Source organism: Euleptes europaea, chromosome 2, assembly GCF_029931775.1.
Source record: "Euleptes europaea isolate rEulEur1 chromosome 2, rEulEur1.hap1, whole genome shotgun sequence".
Lineage (NCBI taxonomy): Eukaryota > Metazoa > Chordata > Lepidosauria > Squamata > Sphaerodactylidae > Euleptes > Euleptes europaea.
This window is the reverse complement of record NC_079313.1, coordinates 132,507,341-132,523,335: the sequence shown is the minus strand read 5'-3', so window position 1 is coordinate 132,523,335 and position 15,995 is coordinate 132,507,341. Positions and strand designations below refer to the sequence as shown.

At 46.8% G+C, this 15,995-nt stretch overlaps 1 protein-coding gene across 1 annotated transcript in view; it reads right to left on the bottom strand.

The window, feature by feature from the left end:
• The window catches only part of LOC130473721 (DEP domain-containing mTOR-interacting protein-like), a 36,947-nt gene extending 21,476 nt beyond the window's left edge, over positions 1-15,471 (bottom strand). Inside the window, exons 1-2 of the mRNA XM_056845292.1 lie at positions 15,386-15,471; positions 3,354-3,532 (exon numbers count right to left, since the gene is read on the bottom strand). Of these exons, the coding sequence (XP_056701270.1) occupies positions 3,354-3,532; positions 15,386-15,471 (265 nt within the window). The remainder of the gene's footprint in view (positions 1-3,353; positions 3,533-15,385) is intronic.
• Between the last annotated feature and the right edge of the window lie 524 nt (positions 15,472-15,995).

Genomic DNA, 15,995 nt, shown 5'->3' with positions numbered 1-15,995 from the left:
GTATGTGCCACGTAGATGGGAAAATTCTCCACCCCTCCTCTCAACATAAACCTGAAGCTCTCCTTCTTCCTCTTCCCCATATCCCCAGGTCCGCTGGTGGCTTTTCTTGACTCTTCCAAGCCATCCCTCAGATTATGTCTGGAAATCCCCCCACAAACCCTCTTTATATTTGGATTTCTGACAAGCTCGGCCTGTGAGCAAGCCAGAACACAGACGCAAGCCTTGTAAGGCTCCTCGGGAGGAGAAGTTGCCCGAAGGGGGCTCTGCCAGGGAAACCTGAAAGCAGGGCATTCAGACTTGCCCAGCATGAGGTTCACCACAGCTCCTCACGTGACCCTCTCTGCTCAATGGCAGGTTTCATTGGGGCTGACTCTTTCACAGAACCCAGACACTTATTGAGGGTTGGCGGGGCGGGCTTCTGTCAAGAATGTTACACAGTTCTTTAACAAAAATCCAACCCTCCATAAGCGCTGAGATTTTTCTTTCATTTTATCCCACGCTTCCCTCAAGGAGCTCGTTCTGAAAAACCCATCTTCGAAAGCTAACTTGCCCAAGAAAACTTTGGCAAAATCTCCTTAGGCCCCCGAGAGCTAGCTTTCACACACACTGAATAATGCACTTCCACTTCATTTTGCAATTGGATTTCACTGGGCATTTATGCAGGGTCAGTTTTGATGCTCGCGCTCAAAGCTCTTTTTTTAAATGTAACCTTTAAAATCTATTCATGGTCCCGATGCAAAAGGAGAAATTCCATACCCCCCCACTCGCCTTCTCCTTTGTTTCCATAGCCATTAACAACCACCATTTGCATAGCTAATGTGGTTTTGCATGCTTCCTTGGGAGGATTCTTTGATGCGGGGGCAGAGCAAACACAAAAGGTCGTGTTAAAGGGGCTCTTAAGAAATGCGAAGCAGGTATGTACCGGCTTTGCAGTCACTTCCAAATGACGGTTCAGCGTGAAAAACTCAAGAAAATATGCGGGGCACTTCAGCCTAGAACGCACTGCTAATTAAGTGAAAAGGTAAAGGTCCCCTGTGCAAGCACCAGGCATTCCTGACCTATGGGGTGACATCACATTCCGACGTTTACTAGGCAGACTTTGTTTGCGGGGTGGTTTGCCAGTGCCTTCCCCAGTCATCTTCCCTTTACCCCCAGCAAGCTAGGTACTCATTTTACCAACCTCGGAAGGATGGAAGTCTGAGTCAACCTTGAGCAGGCTACCGACTTCCGCTGGGATCAAACTCAGGTCATGAGCAGAGCTTGGACTGCAGTACTGCAGCTTACCACTCTGCGCCACGGGGCTCCTACTACACTGCTAATTACCAAGCATCAATACGCACTGTGTGAAACAGCAAAGTCCACTTGCAAATGATTACCAAAGTGCACTGAAAGTGCATTATTCATCGTGTGTGAAAATGCCACTAGATTCGAGTCTGGTAGCATCTTAGAGACCAACGCGATGGGGATCTCTGAGTCCTTCTATCCCAGTTCTGACTGTGATATAAGGATTCAGGGAACTCCATTCCAACTCATGTCTGAGAAAGGGAGCTTGGACTCTCGAAAGCTTATACCCTAAAAGTCACATGAACACATGAAGCTGCCTTATACTGAATCAGACCCTTGGTCCATCTAAGTCAGTATTGTCTACTCAGACTGACAGCGGCTCTCCAGGGTCTCAGGCGGAGGTCCTTCACATCACCTACCTGCCTGGTCCCTTTGACTGGAGATGCCGGGGATTGAACCTAGGACCTTCTGGATGCCAAGCAGAGGCTCTACCACTGGGCCACAAACCCTCCCCAGTTGTGTTGGTCTCTAAGATGCTACTGGACTTCAAGCTAGCTCTTCTACTGCAGACCTATATGGCTACTCTTTAAAACTACCCCTTAGCCCTTGTTAGGGATGAGCAAATGTTCTCAGTATTACTTCTTTTTCTATCCATCTATATTGTTGCCTAAATTTGTTCAAGTTCAAGTCAAGTTGATTGTATAAGGCCGTAGGCCGTTACAATCTAAAACCGTATAGCAACAGGTTAAAAGATACAAAACCAGAATCATTGAAAGAATGCAAAAATTAAAATACGCCCCTTTGGCTCTATCCAGCTTTACCACCCTTCATGGGTTGCTTCGCTCTGATTTTCTTGGGCGCCAGGCCATACAGTGCTATTCTTTGGGAAATATACGGGTCCTTATCTGATAGCAAATCGATTTATCTGTCAACATCAGATGATAATTGTGACACTGAAAGAATGTTTGCCAGAAACGTGTTCCAGGGCTCAGTGTATAAAGGACAGGCCAGGACATAATGGGGGAGATCTTCCATTGAACCACCACATAAACAAATGCATTGAGCCAGAGGTATTTTTTAAAAAATGGCCTGCAAGGAGCAACATGGGCACAGTTTGGAAACACAGTGATGTAAGGGCTGCTCTGAGGCATCTATTTTTTTTTTGTTTTTCTGCTGTTGGTTTTATAGGTTAGTACTAGGGTTGCCAGATCCCTCTTTGCCACCAGTGGGAGGTTTTTGGGGCGAAGCCTGAGGAGGGTGGGGTTTGGGGAGCAGAGGGACTTCAACGCCATAGAGTCCAATTGCCAAAGCGGTCATTTTCTCCAGGTGAACGGATCTCTATCAGTTGGAGATCAGCTGTAATAGCAGGAGATCTCCCGCTAGTACCTGGAGGTTTGGATCCTACCATTCTGAGAACGCCTTGTATCAGCAGAAGGTTTCTTGCACCAGGGGAACGCATGGGTGCTAGTGGGGAAAAGTACCTCATCAGGATCCAGCCCAATAGATGTATCATAAACCATGCTGATTCACTGGTGCACAAATGTTGAAAAAATGTGTACATTTTACAGGAAAAATTCAGCACAAGGAACCAGGAAACAGCATCTGTTATGGAACTCCCTCCCCAAGGATGCTAGCCTGTCCCGTCCCCCCCTTCACCACTATCTGGCATCTGTGGGTGAAGACTTCTTTGTTTTATCTTGCGACCCCTAAGTGGATCCCTCCTTCCTGCTTTACATTTCCATTTGCTGTCTTGTTTTTTTTAATCTACATATTTTTCGCTCTGGGTTTTAATTGATTTTATGATGGATTTGTATTGTGCATGTTTTAATCGCTAGCTGCCTCAATGGCTCTGATTGGGCGAAAAAGGCAGGATATAACTGACGTAAATTAATGGGATAAATAATAAACACGCAGAAACGTGAATTCAGTTTGCCCGAGGGAGAAGCCAAACTGAAATGCAGGTTTTCCACCGCTGTTCAAGGACACAGCCTGACCAGGGGGTTGGAGTCCCTGTTTGCCCTTTCCAGAGGAGACCTCAAGCGGAATCCAGAACTACGAAACTCACAGACCATGATGGATAATATAATGATCCATCAGCTTCTGCATCAGACGGATGCCCGTTTCTCGATCCGGCGCCTCCTTGTGGTCAATCAGCCAATCGGTGAGCTCCTTGGCCACGAAGCAATTGGGATAGGTGCGAAGGTGGAAACGCCTGTCCTTGATCAGTTTGCCATCGTGAAGACGAAGCCTAGAGCAAAAAGGAACATCGATGAGAGCCGATGCTTAAAAAATGCTCCTAGGAATTCTATCACCTGGAATGGACAAAAGCAGAGAACTCTTTAGATATATGATTTATCTTTATATAAAGCAATAGATTTAATAGTTTTGAAAGATCAGAGCAAAAAGAACATGGATGAAGGTCTCTTCACTGTTTGTAAAGTGTTTATTTTTCCACTATTATAAATGATAATCCTAATAAAGCAGAAGGTTTAAAACGACGTAGCTTTGCCCAGAGGAATGTTAAAGGCAGAAGATGAAGGTATGTTGTGTGTATTGGGAATATTGTAATGTGTGTTGAGTGTTAGATATGTATGTAGTGTATGTTTAATGTTCGTGTGTAATTTAAAAAAACAACTTTAAAAAAAAAAAAGCTTTTGCCAGCCATAGACGCAAACTCCTTTGGAAACCTGTCTGATTGGTCTTTGTTATTATGCCTCTCTGGGGCTCATTGACTTCAATAATCACCAGCACTGAGCCAGGCTTCCTGTCAAGGTCGAGAGCTTTGAATGAACTAAAAACATGATGAGCTGTTTTGTGAAGGCTGTTTGAAAGACAGTCATCACTGCAAAATGTGTTTTCCTGGCTCTCTTCTCAAGGTCTGCCCAAGGTTGGCCTACCAAGGGGTCAAAAGATTTTGAAGGCTATCAGATTTGTCTGCTAATTCATAGGGTTACCAGCCTTCATCTGGGGCTGGAAGATTTCCCAGAATTATATCTGTGCTTCAGACTACAGTGATCGGTTCCCCGGGAGAAAATGGCAGCTTTGGGGGATGGATGCTATGGCACAATATGACGGTCTGGGACCATCGTACCAGCGGGACTGCCTCTCCCTTTACACCCCTCAAAGAGCACTTTGCTAAGCTGGAGAGAACTTACTGGTGATCCCTGGTCCAAAAAGGATCTGGCTAGCCTCAAACAGGGCCAGGGCCTTTTCAGCTCCGGCCCCAGCTTGGTGGAACACCATGCCTAGTGAGATCAGGGCCCTATGGGACTTGAAAGAGTTCCACAGGGCCTGTAAAACTGAGCTGTTCCACCAGGCATATGGTTGAGGACAATGAAGGTTTCCATCTTGCTGACCTCCCTTGCTAGGGTTGCCAACCTCCAGGTAGCTAATAAGTAATCCAATTCAACACCTCTGTACCAAATACCTAAGGTTAGAAAATAAGTACAGGATCTGCATGGTAACAATGATATATTGAATATAATAAATAGCTAAACAGCCAAATTAGAATATAAGGAATTATATCTAGTCCAAGTACAGTAACAATCAATCCAAGGTTGATGTCTTCAGTTGAAGAAAAGTAAGCAGGGATACGATCGTTTCAATAATCCTATTATGAACTCTTTTCCCTTTTCGGGATCAAAACAGCAACCCCATATTTCTTTACATAAATAATTCCAACAGGATATCCATATCTTCTGGTTGCACAGACAGGTTCACAATAACACGTTCCCAAATAAGATTATTGAAGCTACAGAAGCTTATATTGAAAAAATCTCAAGTACTTTTCTTGACATGGATAATTGACCGGGACTGAGGAAGAATTGAAACGATCGTATCCCTACTTACTTTTCTTCAACTGAAGACATCAACCTTGGATTGACTGTTACTGTACTTGGAGTATATATGTAATTCCTTATGTTCTAATTTGGCTGTTTAGCTATTTATTATATTCAATATATCATTGTTACCATGCAGAACCAGTAGCTTTTTTCTGAACCTCCAGGTAGCAGCAGGAGATCTCCTGCTATTACAACCAATCTCCAGCCGATAGAGTTCAGTTCACCTGGAGAAAATGGCTGTTTTGGCGATTGGACTCTATGGCATGGAAGTCCCTCCCCTTTCCAAACCCTGCCCTCCTCAGGCTCCACCCCAAAAATCTCCAGGAATTTGGAGCCTGTTTCTAATCTGTTCCATTTTGATCAAGGAGAGGAGGGGCAGGAAAGGAAGGTTCTGCCAAATTTCAGAATTTCACTCTGTGGGTGCTCAGAGGAAGGCCTTGACTTCCCAAACCTGCCTATCCTCCAGCTACAGCACCATCCCGTGGCATGTAACAAACTGTAAGGGCTGGGGTTTCCAGGTTGGGAAATACCTGGAGATCTTGCATGGTGGGGGGAGGGTTGGGGTCACTGGGGATGTGGGGGGGAGGTAGTTGTTAATTTCCTGCATTGGGCAGGGGGTTGGACTAGATGACCCTGGTGGTCCCTTCCAACTCTATGATTCTATGATTTTGGGGGTGGAGCCTGAGGAGGGCGGGGTTTGTGGAGTGGAGGGGCTTCAGTGGGGTATAAAGCCATAGAGTCCACCTTCCAAAGTGGCCATCTTCCAAAGTGGCCACCTTCCAAGGAGCTCAGATCAGCATTGGTCACTCTCCCCTGCCTAGGGTTGCCAACCTCCAGGTAGTAGCTGGAGATCTCCTGCTATTACAGCCGATCTCCAGCCAGTAGAGATCAGTTCCCCTGGAAAAAATGGCTGCTTTGGCAATTGGACTCTATGGCATTGAAGTCCCTCCCCTCCCCAAACCCCACTCTCCTCAAGCTCCACCCCAAAAACCTCCCGCCGGTGGCAAAGAGGGACCTGGGAACCCTACCCCTTCCCCATGTTAGCCATATCCATCAGTATAAGAGAGAATAACTGCCTCAGGATAACCTAGTGAGCTTCAGAGCTAGGGTTGCCAGCTTCGGGTTGAGAAATACCTGGAGATTTGGGGGTGGAGCCTGAGGAGGGCGGGGTTTGGAGAGGGGTGGGACTTCAATAGGTACAATGCCATAGAGTCCACCTTCTAAGGCAGCCATTTTCTCCAGGGGAACATCTCTGTCACCTGGAGATCAGTTGTAATAGCATGAGATCTCCAGCCACCACCTGGAGGTTGGCATCCCTAACAAGGGCTCAAATTTTTAAAGGGCACATTGTTTTCTCTACAAAGAGAAACCAAAGAGAAATTAAAAAGAAATCCCTTAAAAAAAAAAGTTAAGAGAACAAGAGTAATCAATGGTATTGTTGAAGGCTTTCATGGTCAGAGTTCATTGGTTCTTGTAGGTTATCCGGGCTGTGTGACCGTGGTCTTGGTATTTTCTTTCCTGACGTTTCGCCAGCAGCTGTGGCCGGCATCTTCACTGAACCAACTGTTCAGAGACACTGTCCTTCAGTGTGACTCCTCTGAAGATGCCTGCCACAGCTGCTGGCGAAACGTCAGGAAAGAAAATACCAAGACCACGGTCACACAGCCCAGTAATCAATGGCTTTATCTAAAAAAGTGAATTTTGGAAAACCAAATTCCTGTGTAGCTCAAAAGCCTCAAGAAGTGGCATCACTCTCAAAACCTGGCACTGGGCCCAGGACGGTACGGGCAACAAATGTTCTTTTGTCAAGGTCAAGAGGAGAACAGAACAGATCTCGTTCAAAGGCAAGAAAGCCTCGGCACATTAAACAAAAAAAATACACAATGCCTGATGCCAGCCAAATAGCCTCCGGTTCTCTTGCAAATATTGTATTTTGTTTAAACAAAGCAGGAGCGTACTCCCAACAAAGCACCTTGTTGCTCCGAGAATGACATTTGTGCACCAGATATGACCGATAATGTCCCGGTCCTGCCTTCTGTTTCTTGGCCTCGTGCCCAAGTCTTAACAGTTGGTTCATGCAAGCCCGTTCCCATTTGGGTTTATTAATTCCTGCTTTGCCTGGCACTGTGGCCGTCTGATGTAACAGGAGTGGTACTCTGCAGTTGGTGAAGAGGTATCTGTCTCCAAGATTGCGAACAGGGAAAAGGCTTTCTTTAATGTGTGCCGGGGGTCGGTATTTCTAGAGCAAATAGAAGACAAGAGGCTCTCTTAAAATGCCCGACCTGGATAGCCTGGGCTAAACCAATTGCCTTAGGTCGTTTATGCCTGGGAGTTTTACCTGAGGTTCGTTGCTGGCTGGACCCACACTTCACACTTGGGAATCTCTGCACCAGCAGTCTCCAAGCTCAAATCAAGCCCTGCCCCTTGAAATGCTGCTCTGTAATGGGCTCACTTCACAGCGCTCACAATAGCCGCATAAAAAAGTATTTGATGAACAGAAAACAAAAAACTGAGCAATCTGAAAGGAAGGGGATGGGAGAAATCCAAGCCTCGATTTTTAAAGAGCCTTCCTTTTGCTCAGAAGGAGCTCCCAGGAAGCATTTGAATCCCTGTCCCTTTACATGCTGCTTTGTGACTGGCTGTGACAGAAAGCAAGCTTCTGTGCCCTTCACTTTGCCTTCTGCATGGTAATTTCAGCCGGGCTGAGCTCAGGGGAGAGGGATGAGTTGGGTTAACCGAGGAATGAGAAGACCCGCACATTGCGAGGGCTGGCAGTGAGGTCATTTCTAATGGATGGAAAACTCATGCAGAACTCCAAGGAACAACTGAGTCAGACAGGGGGTGAACGTGAGTCCACGTACCCATGCATAAATGACCCCAGATCTCGGAAGCTAAGCAGGGTCGGCCCCGGTTAATTCTTGGATGGGAGACCACCAAGGAAGTCCAGGGTTGCTATGCAATTGCAGGCGATGGCAAATTACCTTTGAATGTCTCTTGTCATGAAAACCCTACGGGGTCGCCATGAGTTGGCTGCAACTTGATGGCAATTTCGAGCACCACCCTGGCAATCCAGACCGTGACATTTTCATTGGTGAGGAGAAAGAGAACAAGCAGGAAACCTGAATTTGTGAAGCTGACAAGGTTTTGTCAGCTTCACAAATTAGAAGGAGAGATTAAAATAGTTGCTCCCACAGGTATCAAATACTATGAAAATAATTGCGAGTGGGCTAAAAAATGGCTTTAATACATTACAACATCTGTTCATGGGAGACGCATATGTAGGCAGGAAGCTGTGTAGGGGAGCCTCATGGCTAGGGTTGCCAGGTCCCTCTTTGCCACCGGCAGGAGGTTTTTGGGGCAGAGCCTGAGGAGAGCGGGGTTTGGGGAGGGGAAGGACTTCAGTGCTGTAGAGTCCAATTGCCAAAGCGGCCCTTTTCTCCAGGTGAACTGATCTCTTTCGGCTGGAGATCAGTTGTAATAGCAGGAGATCTCCAGCTAGTGCCTGGAGGGTGGCAACCCTACATGTGGAAGTGTGAGCCACGGGTACTGGCGCAGCCTGGCCAGCAGCGTATCTCCAGCACAAAGGCTCGCGCCGGCACCAAAGAGGCGTTCCCGTGGGTGGAGCTGCCTTTAGGGAGCATTAAAAGCCGTTTCGGCACAGAAACACCCGTTTGCAGGCGCCAAGTTACACGTTTAAAAAGGCAGGCGTAGCCCCATGAAACTCTATGGAAAGTTTTATGGGGTTTCCCTTAAAATACCATTTTCAGCTTGCTGTGCCTGGCAGCAAACTGATGAATGGGGTGGCGTGGCTGTGCCATTCCCAGGTGTGCTGCAACTACCCCCCCTTCAGGATTGGGCTGCCCATGATGCAAAATTCCATAGTAGGATCGAGAGTTGCCAACCTCCAGGTAGTAGCCGGAGATCTCCTGCTTTTACAACTGATCTCCAGCCGATAGAGATGAGTTCACCTGGAGAAAATGGCCGCTTTGCCAATTGGACTCTATGGCATTGAAGTCCCTCCCCTCTCCAAACCCCGCTCTCCTCAGTCTACGCCCCCAAAATCTCCAGGTATTTCCCAACCCGGAGCTGGCAAACCTAGCAGGATCCTAGTTTCAGGAAGCTATACACAGCAGTATAGATCACAGTCTCCACCGATTTCTCCAAGTAACACTGGGGATCATTTAATACACTGCAACTCAATGGCCTGTTCAGAAAAGCCCTTCTGAATAATTCAGGCCATTTTTGCACGGTAATTAGCAGCGCGTTCCAGGCTGAATTTGCCCCGCAGATTTTTTTGAATTTTGCACGCTGAACCGTCATTCCGGAAGTGACCGCGAAGCCGGCACAGACCTGCTTCGCATTACAAAAGAGCCCACTTAACGCGACCTTTTGAGTTTGCTCCGCCGCCGCTGCAAAGAATAACCAGAGGGAACCATGCAAAACAACAGCGGCTGGTTAGCTATGCACATGCTAATGGTTATGCAAACGAGCAAAGGAGCAGGCGAGTGGGGGGAGTGGAATTTCTCCTTTTGCGTCGGGACCGTGAATAGGAATGGTTAAAGTCGCATTTTAAAAAACAGCTTTGAGCGAGCATCAAAATTGACCATGCATAAATGGCCTCAGTTTGGCATAGTTTGCAAAAAAGCCAGGAGAGCGGGAGCTTTCCCGACTTCCTCAGGCAGGCCCTTCCACAAGGTCAGGGCCACAACTCATGAGCAGTGGGGAGGAACTTTTTCTCCCTCACCCGGTCAAACTGATTGACTGAAGATTCAGTACCAAAAAAAAAAAATCTTCAAGCAACTCATGAGTACCTGACTGAATGTATTTCCTCTGGTTCTGATGACCCTAAAAGGGGGTTAGATAAATTTGTAGGCCCATCATTAGCTATTCAAATCATGATCGCTAAATGGAACTTCTAAGTTCAGAAGCAGCGTACCCTCCAGGCGCAACAGTAAACAGCAGGTCAGTAATATTGCTTTGAGTCCCTGATTATAGGCTTCCAAGTTGCCCACCGTTGGAAACAGGGATTCAGTTCATTGGACCTCTTGGTTTGATTCAACAGGACTTCTCAGTTGCTTGTGCCACACTTGCCAAAATATCTACTGTTTCAAGGACCAGGGAAGAAGTTGAACAAGAAGCATCGCCCAACTTGGTTATCTAAATTCCTCACAGATTTATAAATATTCATCTTCCATTGAGGTAGATCACGATGGGTAGCCGTGTTAGTCTGCCTGTAGCTGTAGAAAAGAGCAAGAGTCCAGTAGCACCTTAAAGACTAGCAAAAATATTTTCTGGCAGGGTATGAGCTTTTGTGAGCCACAGCTCACTTCTTCAGATACAGCTAGAATGTGAATCCATCCGTCTTTAAGTAGAGGAGAGTGAATTCAGACAAGCATTAGTATGTAAATGTTAACAGTATGTAAATGTAAATAGCAGGCGTGATGGGATTAGGTGTGGTATGCAGAAGAGTCTGTGATGTCCAGGGGAGAGATAAGAGAGACTGCTGAATTACAACTAATAATGAAGCTCAACACAAAGCATTCTCCTGGATTGAATAGGGACCTGGGATTCCTTTCTCATTACCAATGCTGATTTCTCCACGCCTGCTAACCCTCCACATATCACACCTGATCCAATCACGCCTGTTATTGTCATTTACCTGCTATTGTCACTGGGTGTCTGAATTCACTCTTCTCTACTTAAGGATAGATGGACTCACATTCTAGCTGTATCCGAAGAAGTGAGCCGTGTCTCACCAAAGCTCATACCCTGCCAGAAATTTTGTTCGTCTTTAAGGTGCCACTGGACTCTTGATCTAATCTTCCATTGTCTTTCTCCCATTGTGCACTCATTTTTAAGAAGCCCACAAGCCTTTAAACACAATCTGGATTTTTAAAAAAATTTCTACACTTAGCTTGAGGAGCTATATAAATAAATATTAGGGTCAGCTTCTTCCTCCCAAGACGTGGAATAATTCAATATTTGCACCCCAGTAAAGCACAAGAAAAAGCTACTTTCCAAAGCCTTCTTTCCTTTCCTTCCTTTCTTTTTCTTTCTTTCTTTCTGCCATCTCAGCCAAAGATAAATCTCATAAAAATGGTTTTATGTGTGTTGCTTTCACCCCCACTTGGCATCCTCCCTCCGTCTGCCGGCCGCAAAATTACAGGCTGCAACAACCTGCCCCGCTCCTTAGGTGTTGGTGGTCATAATCACACAAATTCACCTTGTGTGCACCCACAAACATTACCCTGCTCAAGGCAATCTCAGGGTACAGTCACCTTGTCCTGAAATACCCCTGTGAGTGTAAAAACCTTTCACACTTAAAATCCTTTGGAATGTATTTTATTAAAAGAGGGACAGAGCCTCTCTTGGTGAGTAATAAAAGCATAAGTTACGGTCCAGCCTTTGAAGAGGGAGAGTTACCAAACAGGAATCTGGAATTTAACATTTCACTTTTGCAAGAAAAGCAGGAAGTAGATCTGTACAAAAGTGCAAAGCTTATATATATGTAATGAAGTTTATCCTTATTGAATGTTTATAAAAGAGACTCGTGTTTGTATAGTGGTATTGACTGTGTGGATCATGAAAAGCTATGGCTGGTTTTAAAGGAAATGGGTGTGCCACTACATCTGATTGTTTTAATGCGCAACCTGTACTCTGGACAAGAGGCCACAGTTAAAACAGAATATGGAGAAATGGAATGGTTTCCAATTGGCAAAGGTGTCAGACAAGGATGTATTTTATCTCCCTATCTCTTCAATCTTTATGCAGAACGTATAATTAGGAAAGCTGGATTAGATTTAGATGAAGGTGGGGTGAAAATTGGAGGAGGGAGGATCATTAATAATTTGAGATATGCTGATGACACTACATTATTGGCAGAAAATAGTGAAGATTTGAAATGACTACTGATAAAAGTTAAAAGAGAAAGTGCCAAAGCACGACTACAGTTGAACATCAAGAAAACAAAAGTAATGACTACAGGAGAATTACACAACTTTAAGGTTGACAATGAGGAAATTGAAATTGTTCAAGACTTTCTATTCCTTGGCTCCACCATCAACCAAAAGGGAGACTGCAGCCAAGAAATCAGAAGGAGATTGAGACTGGGAAGGGCAGCCATGAAGGAGCTAGAAAAGATTTTGAAGTGTAAGGATGTGTCACTGGCCACCAAGACTAGATTAATTAATGCCATCGTATTCCCTATTACTATGTATGGGTGTGAAAGCTGGACAGTGAAGAAAGCTGATAGGAAGAAAATAGATTCCTTTGAAATGTGGTGTTGGAGAAGAGTGTTACAGATTCCGTGGACTGCCAAAAAAACAAATCAGTGGGTTCTAGATCAAATCAAGCCTGAACTGACCCTCGAAGCTAAAATGACTCAACTGAGGCTGTCGTATTTTGGTCACGTCATGAAACGACAAGAGTCACTGGAAAAGACAGTCATGCTAGGAAAAGTTGAGGGCAGCAGGAAAAGAGGAAGACCCAACAAGCGATGGATTGACTCAATAAAGGAAGCCACAACCTTCAATTTGCAGGATCTGAGCAAGGCTGTCAAAGATAGGACATTTTGGAGGACTTTCATTCATAGGGTCGCCATGAGTCGGAAGCGACTTGATGGCACTTAACACACACACACACATTGGTTTCTATTTGTTTATGTTCAGGTACCACTCCCCTAATTATATATTGGTAGTAAAACCTCCAGGTGATGGCTGGAGATCTCCCACTATTACAACTGATCTCCAGGTAGGGTTGCCAGCTGTGGGTTGGGAAATACCTGGCGATTTTGAGGTGCAGGCTGAGGAGGGCAGGTTTTGGGGAGGGACTTCAATGCCAGAGAGTCCAATTGCCAAAGCGGCCATTTTCACCAGGTGAACTGATCTCTATCAGCTGGAGATCAGTTGTAATAGCAGGAGATCTCCAGCTACTACCTGGAGGTTAGGAAAACAGTACAGGATGATATATATACACAGTGCAAATTTTATAAGCTACTGAGATGAAACAAGGACCATATACATGACACATACAAAGCACAAATATATACAATATGTACAATCTGCATAAAGCAGAAATGATTCCAAAGGTCTCAACAGAGTACCAGGTAAGTATTAGTATTGTAATCTTTGTGTATAGAGTCCATATAAAGCCACAATCATCAATGGATACGGCCGTTTCAGATCCACAGCAGTGGAAATCTTTCTTCAGTCCTTCCTAAAAATACTGTTTTCCTAACCTCGTGGTATTAGTACAGAGGTGCCTTTTTTCTCCCCACTACCTGGAGGTTGGCAACCCTATCTCCAGGTGATAGAAATCAGTTCATCTGGAGAAAATGGCTGCTTTGGAAGGCACTCTATGGCATTGTACCCCACTGAGGTCCCTCCCCTCCCCAAACCCCGTCCTCCTCAGGCTCCACCCCCCAAATCTCCAGGTATTTCCCAACCCGAAGCTAGCAACCCGAGCTCGTGTGCTGGCTCCTGAGCATTTCTGAGCCCCAGAAACAAAATCTCAGGGGCTCAGAAGGCTGCAGAATAAAGATAGGCAGTCCTCTTCTGCACTCCACCTTGCATAGGGTTGCCAACGTCCAGGTACTAGTTGAGGTCTCCTGCTATTACAACTGATCTCCAGCCGATAAGAGATCAGCTCCCCTGGAGAAATTGGCTGCTTTGGCAGTTGGACTCTATGGCATTGAAGCCCCTCCCCTCCCCAAACCCCACCCTCCTCAGGCTCCGCCCCTAAAACCTCCCACTGGTGGTGGAGAGAGACCTGGCAACCCTTATCTTGCAAAGCTCATTAGAGACCAGCTGCTTTCCCAAGAAAGGGCACATTTTTGCACTGCTGCTTGGAAACTGCCGATTGGATCAAGCCCAGGGAAGGCAGTTTCTTAGCTATCTTTTCACTTCAGCCTGGCTCTAAAAGATTTCAAGAAAAAGGGGGAGTGGGGGACTAAGCTGCATTTCCAAAGCTAGGGTTGCCAAACTCCAGGTGGGGCCTGGAGATCCCCTGGAATTACAACTGATCTCTGGACCAGACACCAGTTCCCCTGGAGAAAACGACTGCTTGGGAGTGTAGACTTGATGGCAGCACGTCCCTGCTGAGGTCCCTCCCCTTCTCCAAACCACGGCTCCACCGGCTCTCTCGGGCTCCATCCCCAAATCTCCAGGGATTTCCCAACCCAGAGTACAGAACCCTAAAAGGCTCCCTTCCCTGCTAAGACAGATGTCACCACTGACAACCCTTTTCAGGCCTACCAATGTGTGTCCTGGGAAGGGAGAAGTCACAATTTGGCCCTCTGGCATTGTGGCGGTAGAAAGAACCATCAAGTCACAGCCAATCGCCACTTTGGGGTCAGGAAGTAATTTTCCTCTAAGCCAGATTTGGCCAGGGATTCATAGAATCACAGAGTTGGAAAGGACCACCAGGGTCATCTAGTCCAACCCCCTGAACAATGCAGGAAATTCACAACTACCTCCCCCCCACACCCCCAGTGACCCCTATTCCGCGCCCAGAAGATGGCCAAGATGCCCTCCCTCTCATGATCTGCCTAAGGTAACAGAATAAACATTGCTGACAGATGGCCATCTAGCCTCTTTAAAATCTCCAGGGAAGGAGAGCTGACCACCTCTTGAGGAAACCTGTTCCACTGAGGAACCGCCGTAGGAAGAAAAAGAGGAATATCAAAGGCCAAATGCACTAGATTGTCCTACCTCGCCCCTACATGAGCGCAGCGTGGTAGAGAGCCAGCGTGGTGTAGTGGTTAAGAGCAGTGGTTTGGAGCGGTGGACTCTGGAGCTGGAGAACCGGGTTTGATTCCCCACTCCTCCACATGAGCGGCCGAGGCTAATCTGGTGAACTGGACTTGTCTCCCCACTCCTACACACGAAGCCAGCTGGGTGACTTTGGTCTAGTCACACTCTCTCAGCCCCACCTACCTCCAGGGTGTCTGCCGCGAGGAAGGGAATTGTAAGCCGGTTTGATTCTCCCTTAAGCGGCAGAGAAAGTTGGCATAGAAAAACCAACTCTTCTTCTTCTACATATGAAGTTCAACCCTCCTCCCTATCCGCGCTGTGAAAACAGTGGATCGCTGTCAACTTTGCAAACTTAAAAGTGACATAGGTAAGCTTGCCACTGATTTCCCTCCTCCATTCCAAGAGGGAGAAACTGGGTGATGCTTCAAATCCCACGTATGATGACTGAGAGTCGTGGAGAGGCATTGGGCCACCACCCACCAGCCCCCGACAAACAGGTTCGAAACATACCTCAGTTGTTCTCCAGCAATCATGACTTCGGCTCTGTGATGCCTCTCACTCGCTTTTTGTTTCTGAGTGATGCTCAGGCTTTCCATGCCAGCCTCCATCGGTGAACGGGGAAGGGCTGTTCTGCCTCACGGGCTTCTTAGCAGCTCTGGCCAGCTGCCCGCGGACTTCTTCCCCTCTCTGTTTCCAGCCCTGCTTCCTGCCAGAGTCATTTTTGTTAGCACTTCGAAAGAGCCGGCACGGGCAGCCTGCAGTCTGGCCGGCCGAAGAGCCAGCCAGAGGAGAAGGCGGGCCCCGAGGCAAGGAGGTGGGGAAGTCCTGCCCCCCTGGCTTGCCCCCAGATGCTGCTCCACCTTAGATGGAAGCAGGTAGGCGCAGGCCTGGGTTTCTTGCCAGGCGAGGAGAAAGCTAATGCTTAGCAATCAGATCACGGGTTTGGATTTGTCTGGGGGGAAACTTTGGACAGCGGCCTTATGCCTGAGGAAGAGGGACGGAAAAAGAGTTTCCTGGGGACGTGCATCTCTTTGGAAACAAATGAGAATCTGCACCCAAAAAAAGGCCAGTGGTTGGAGGTGACTCGGTGGTGGAAAGCGCTGTCAAGTCACAGCGGGTT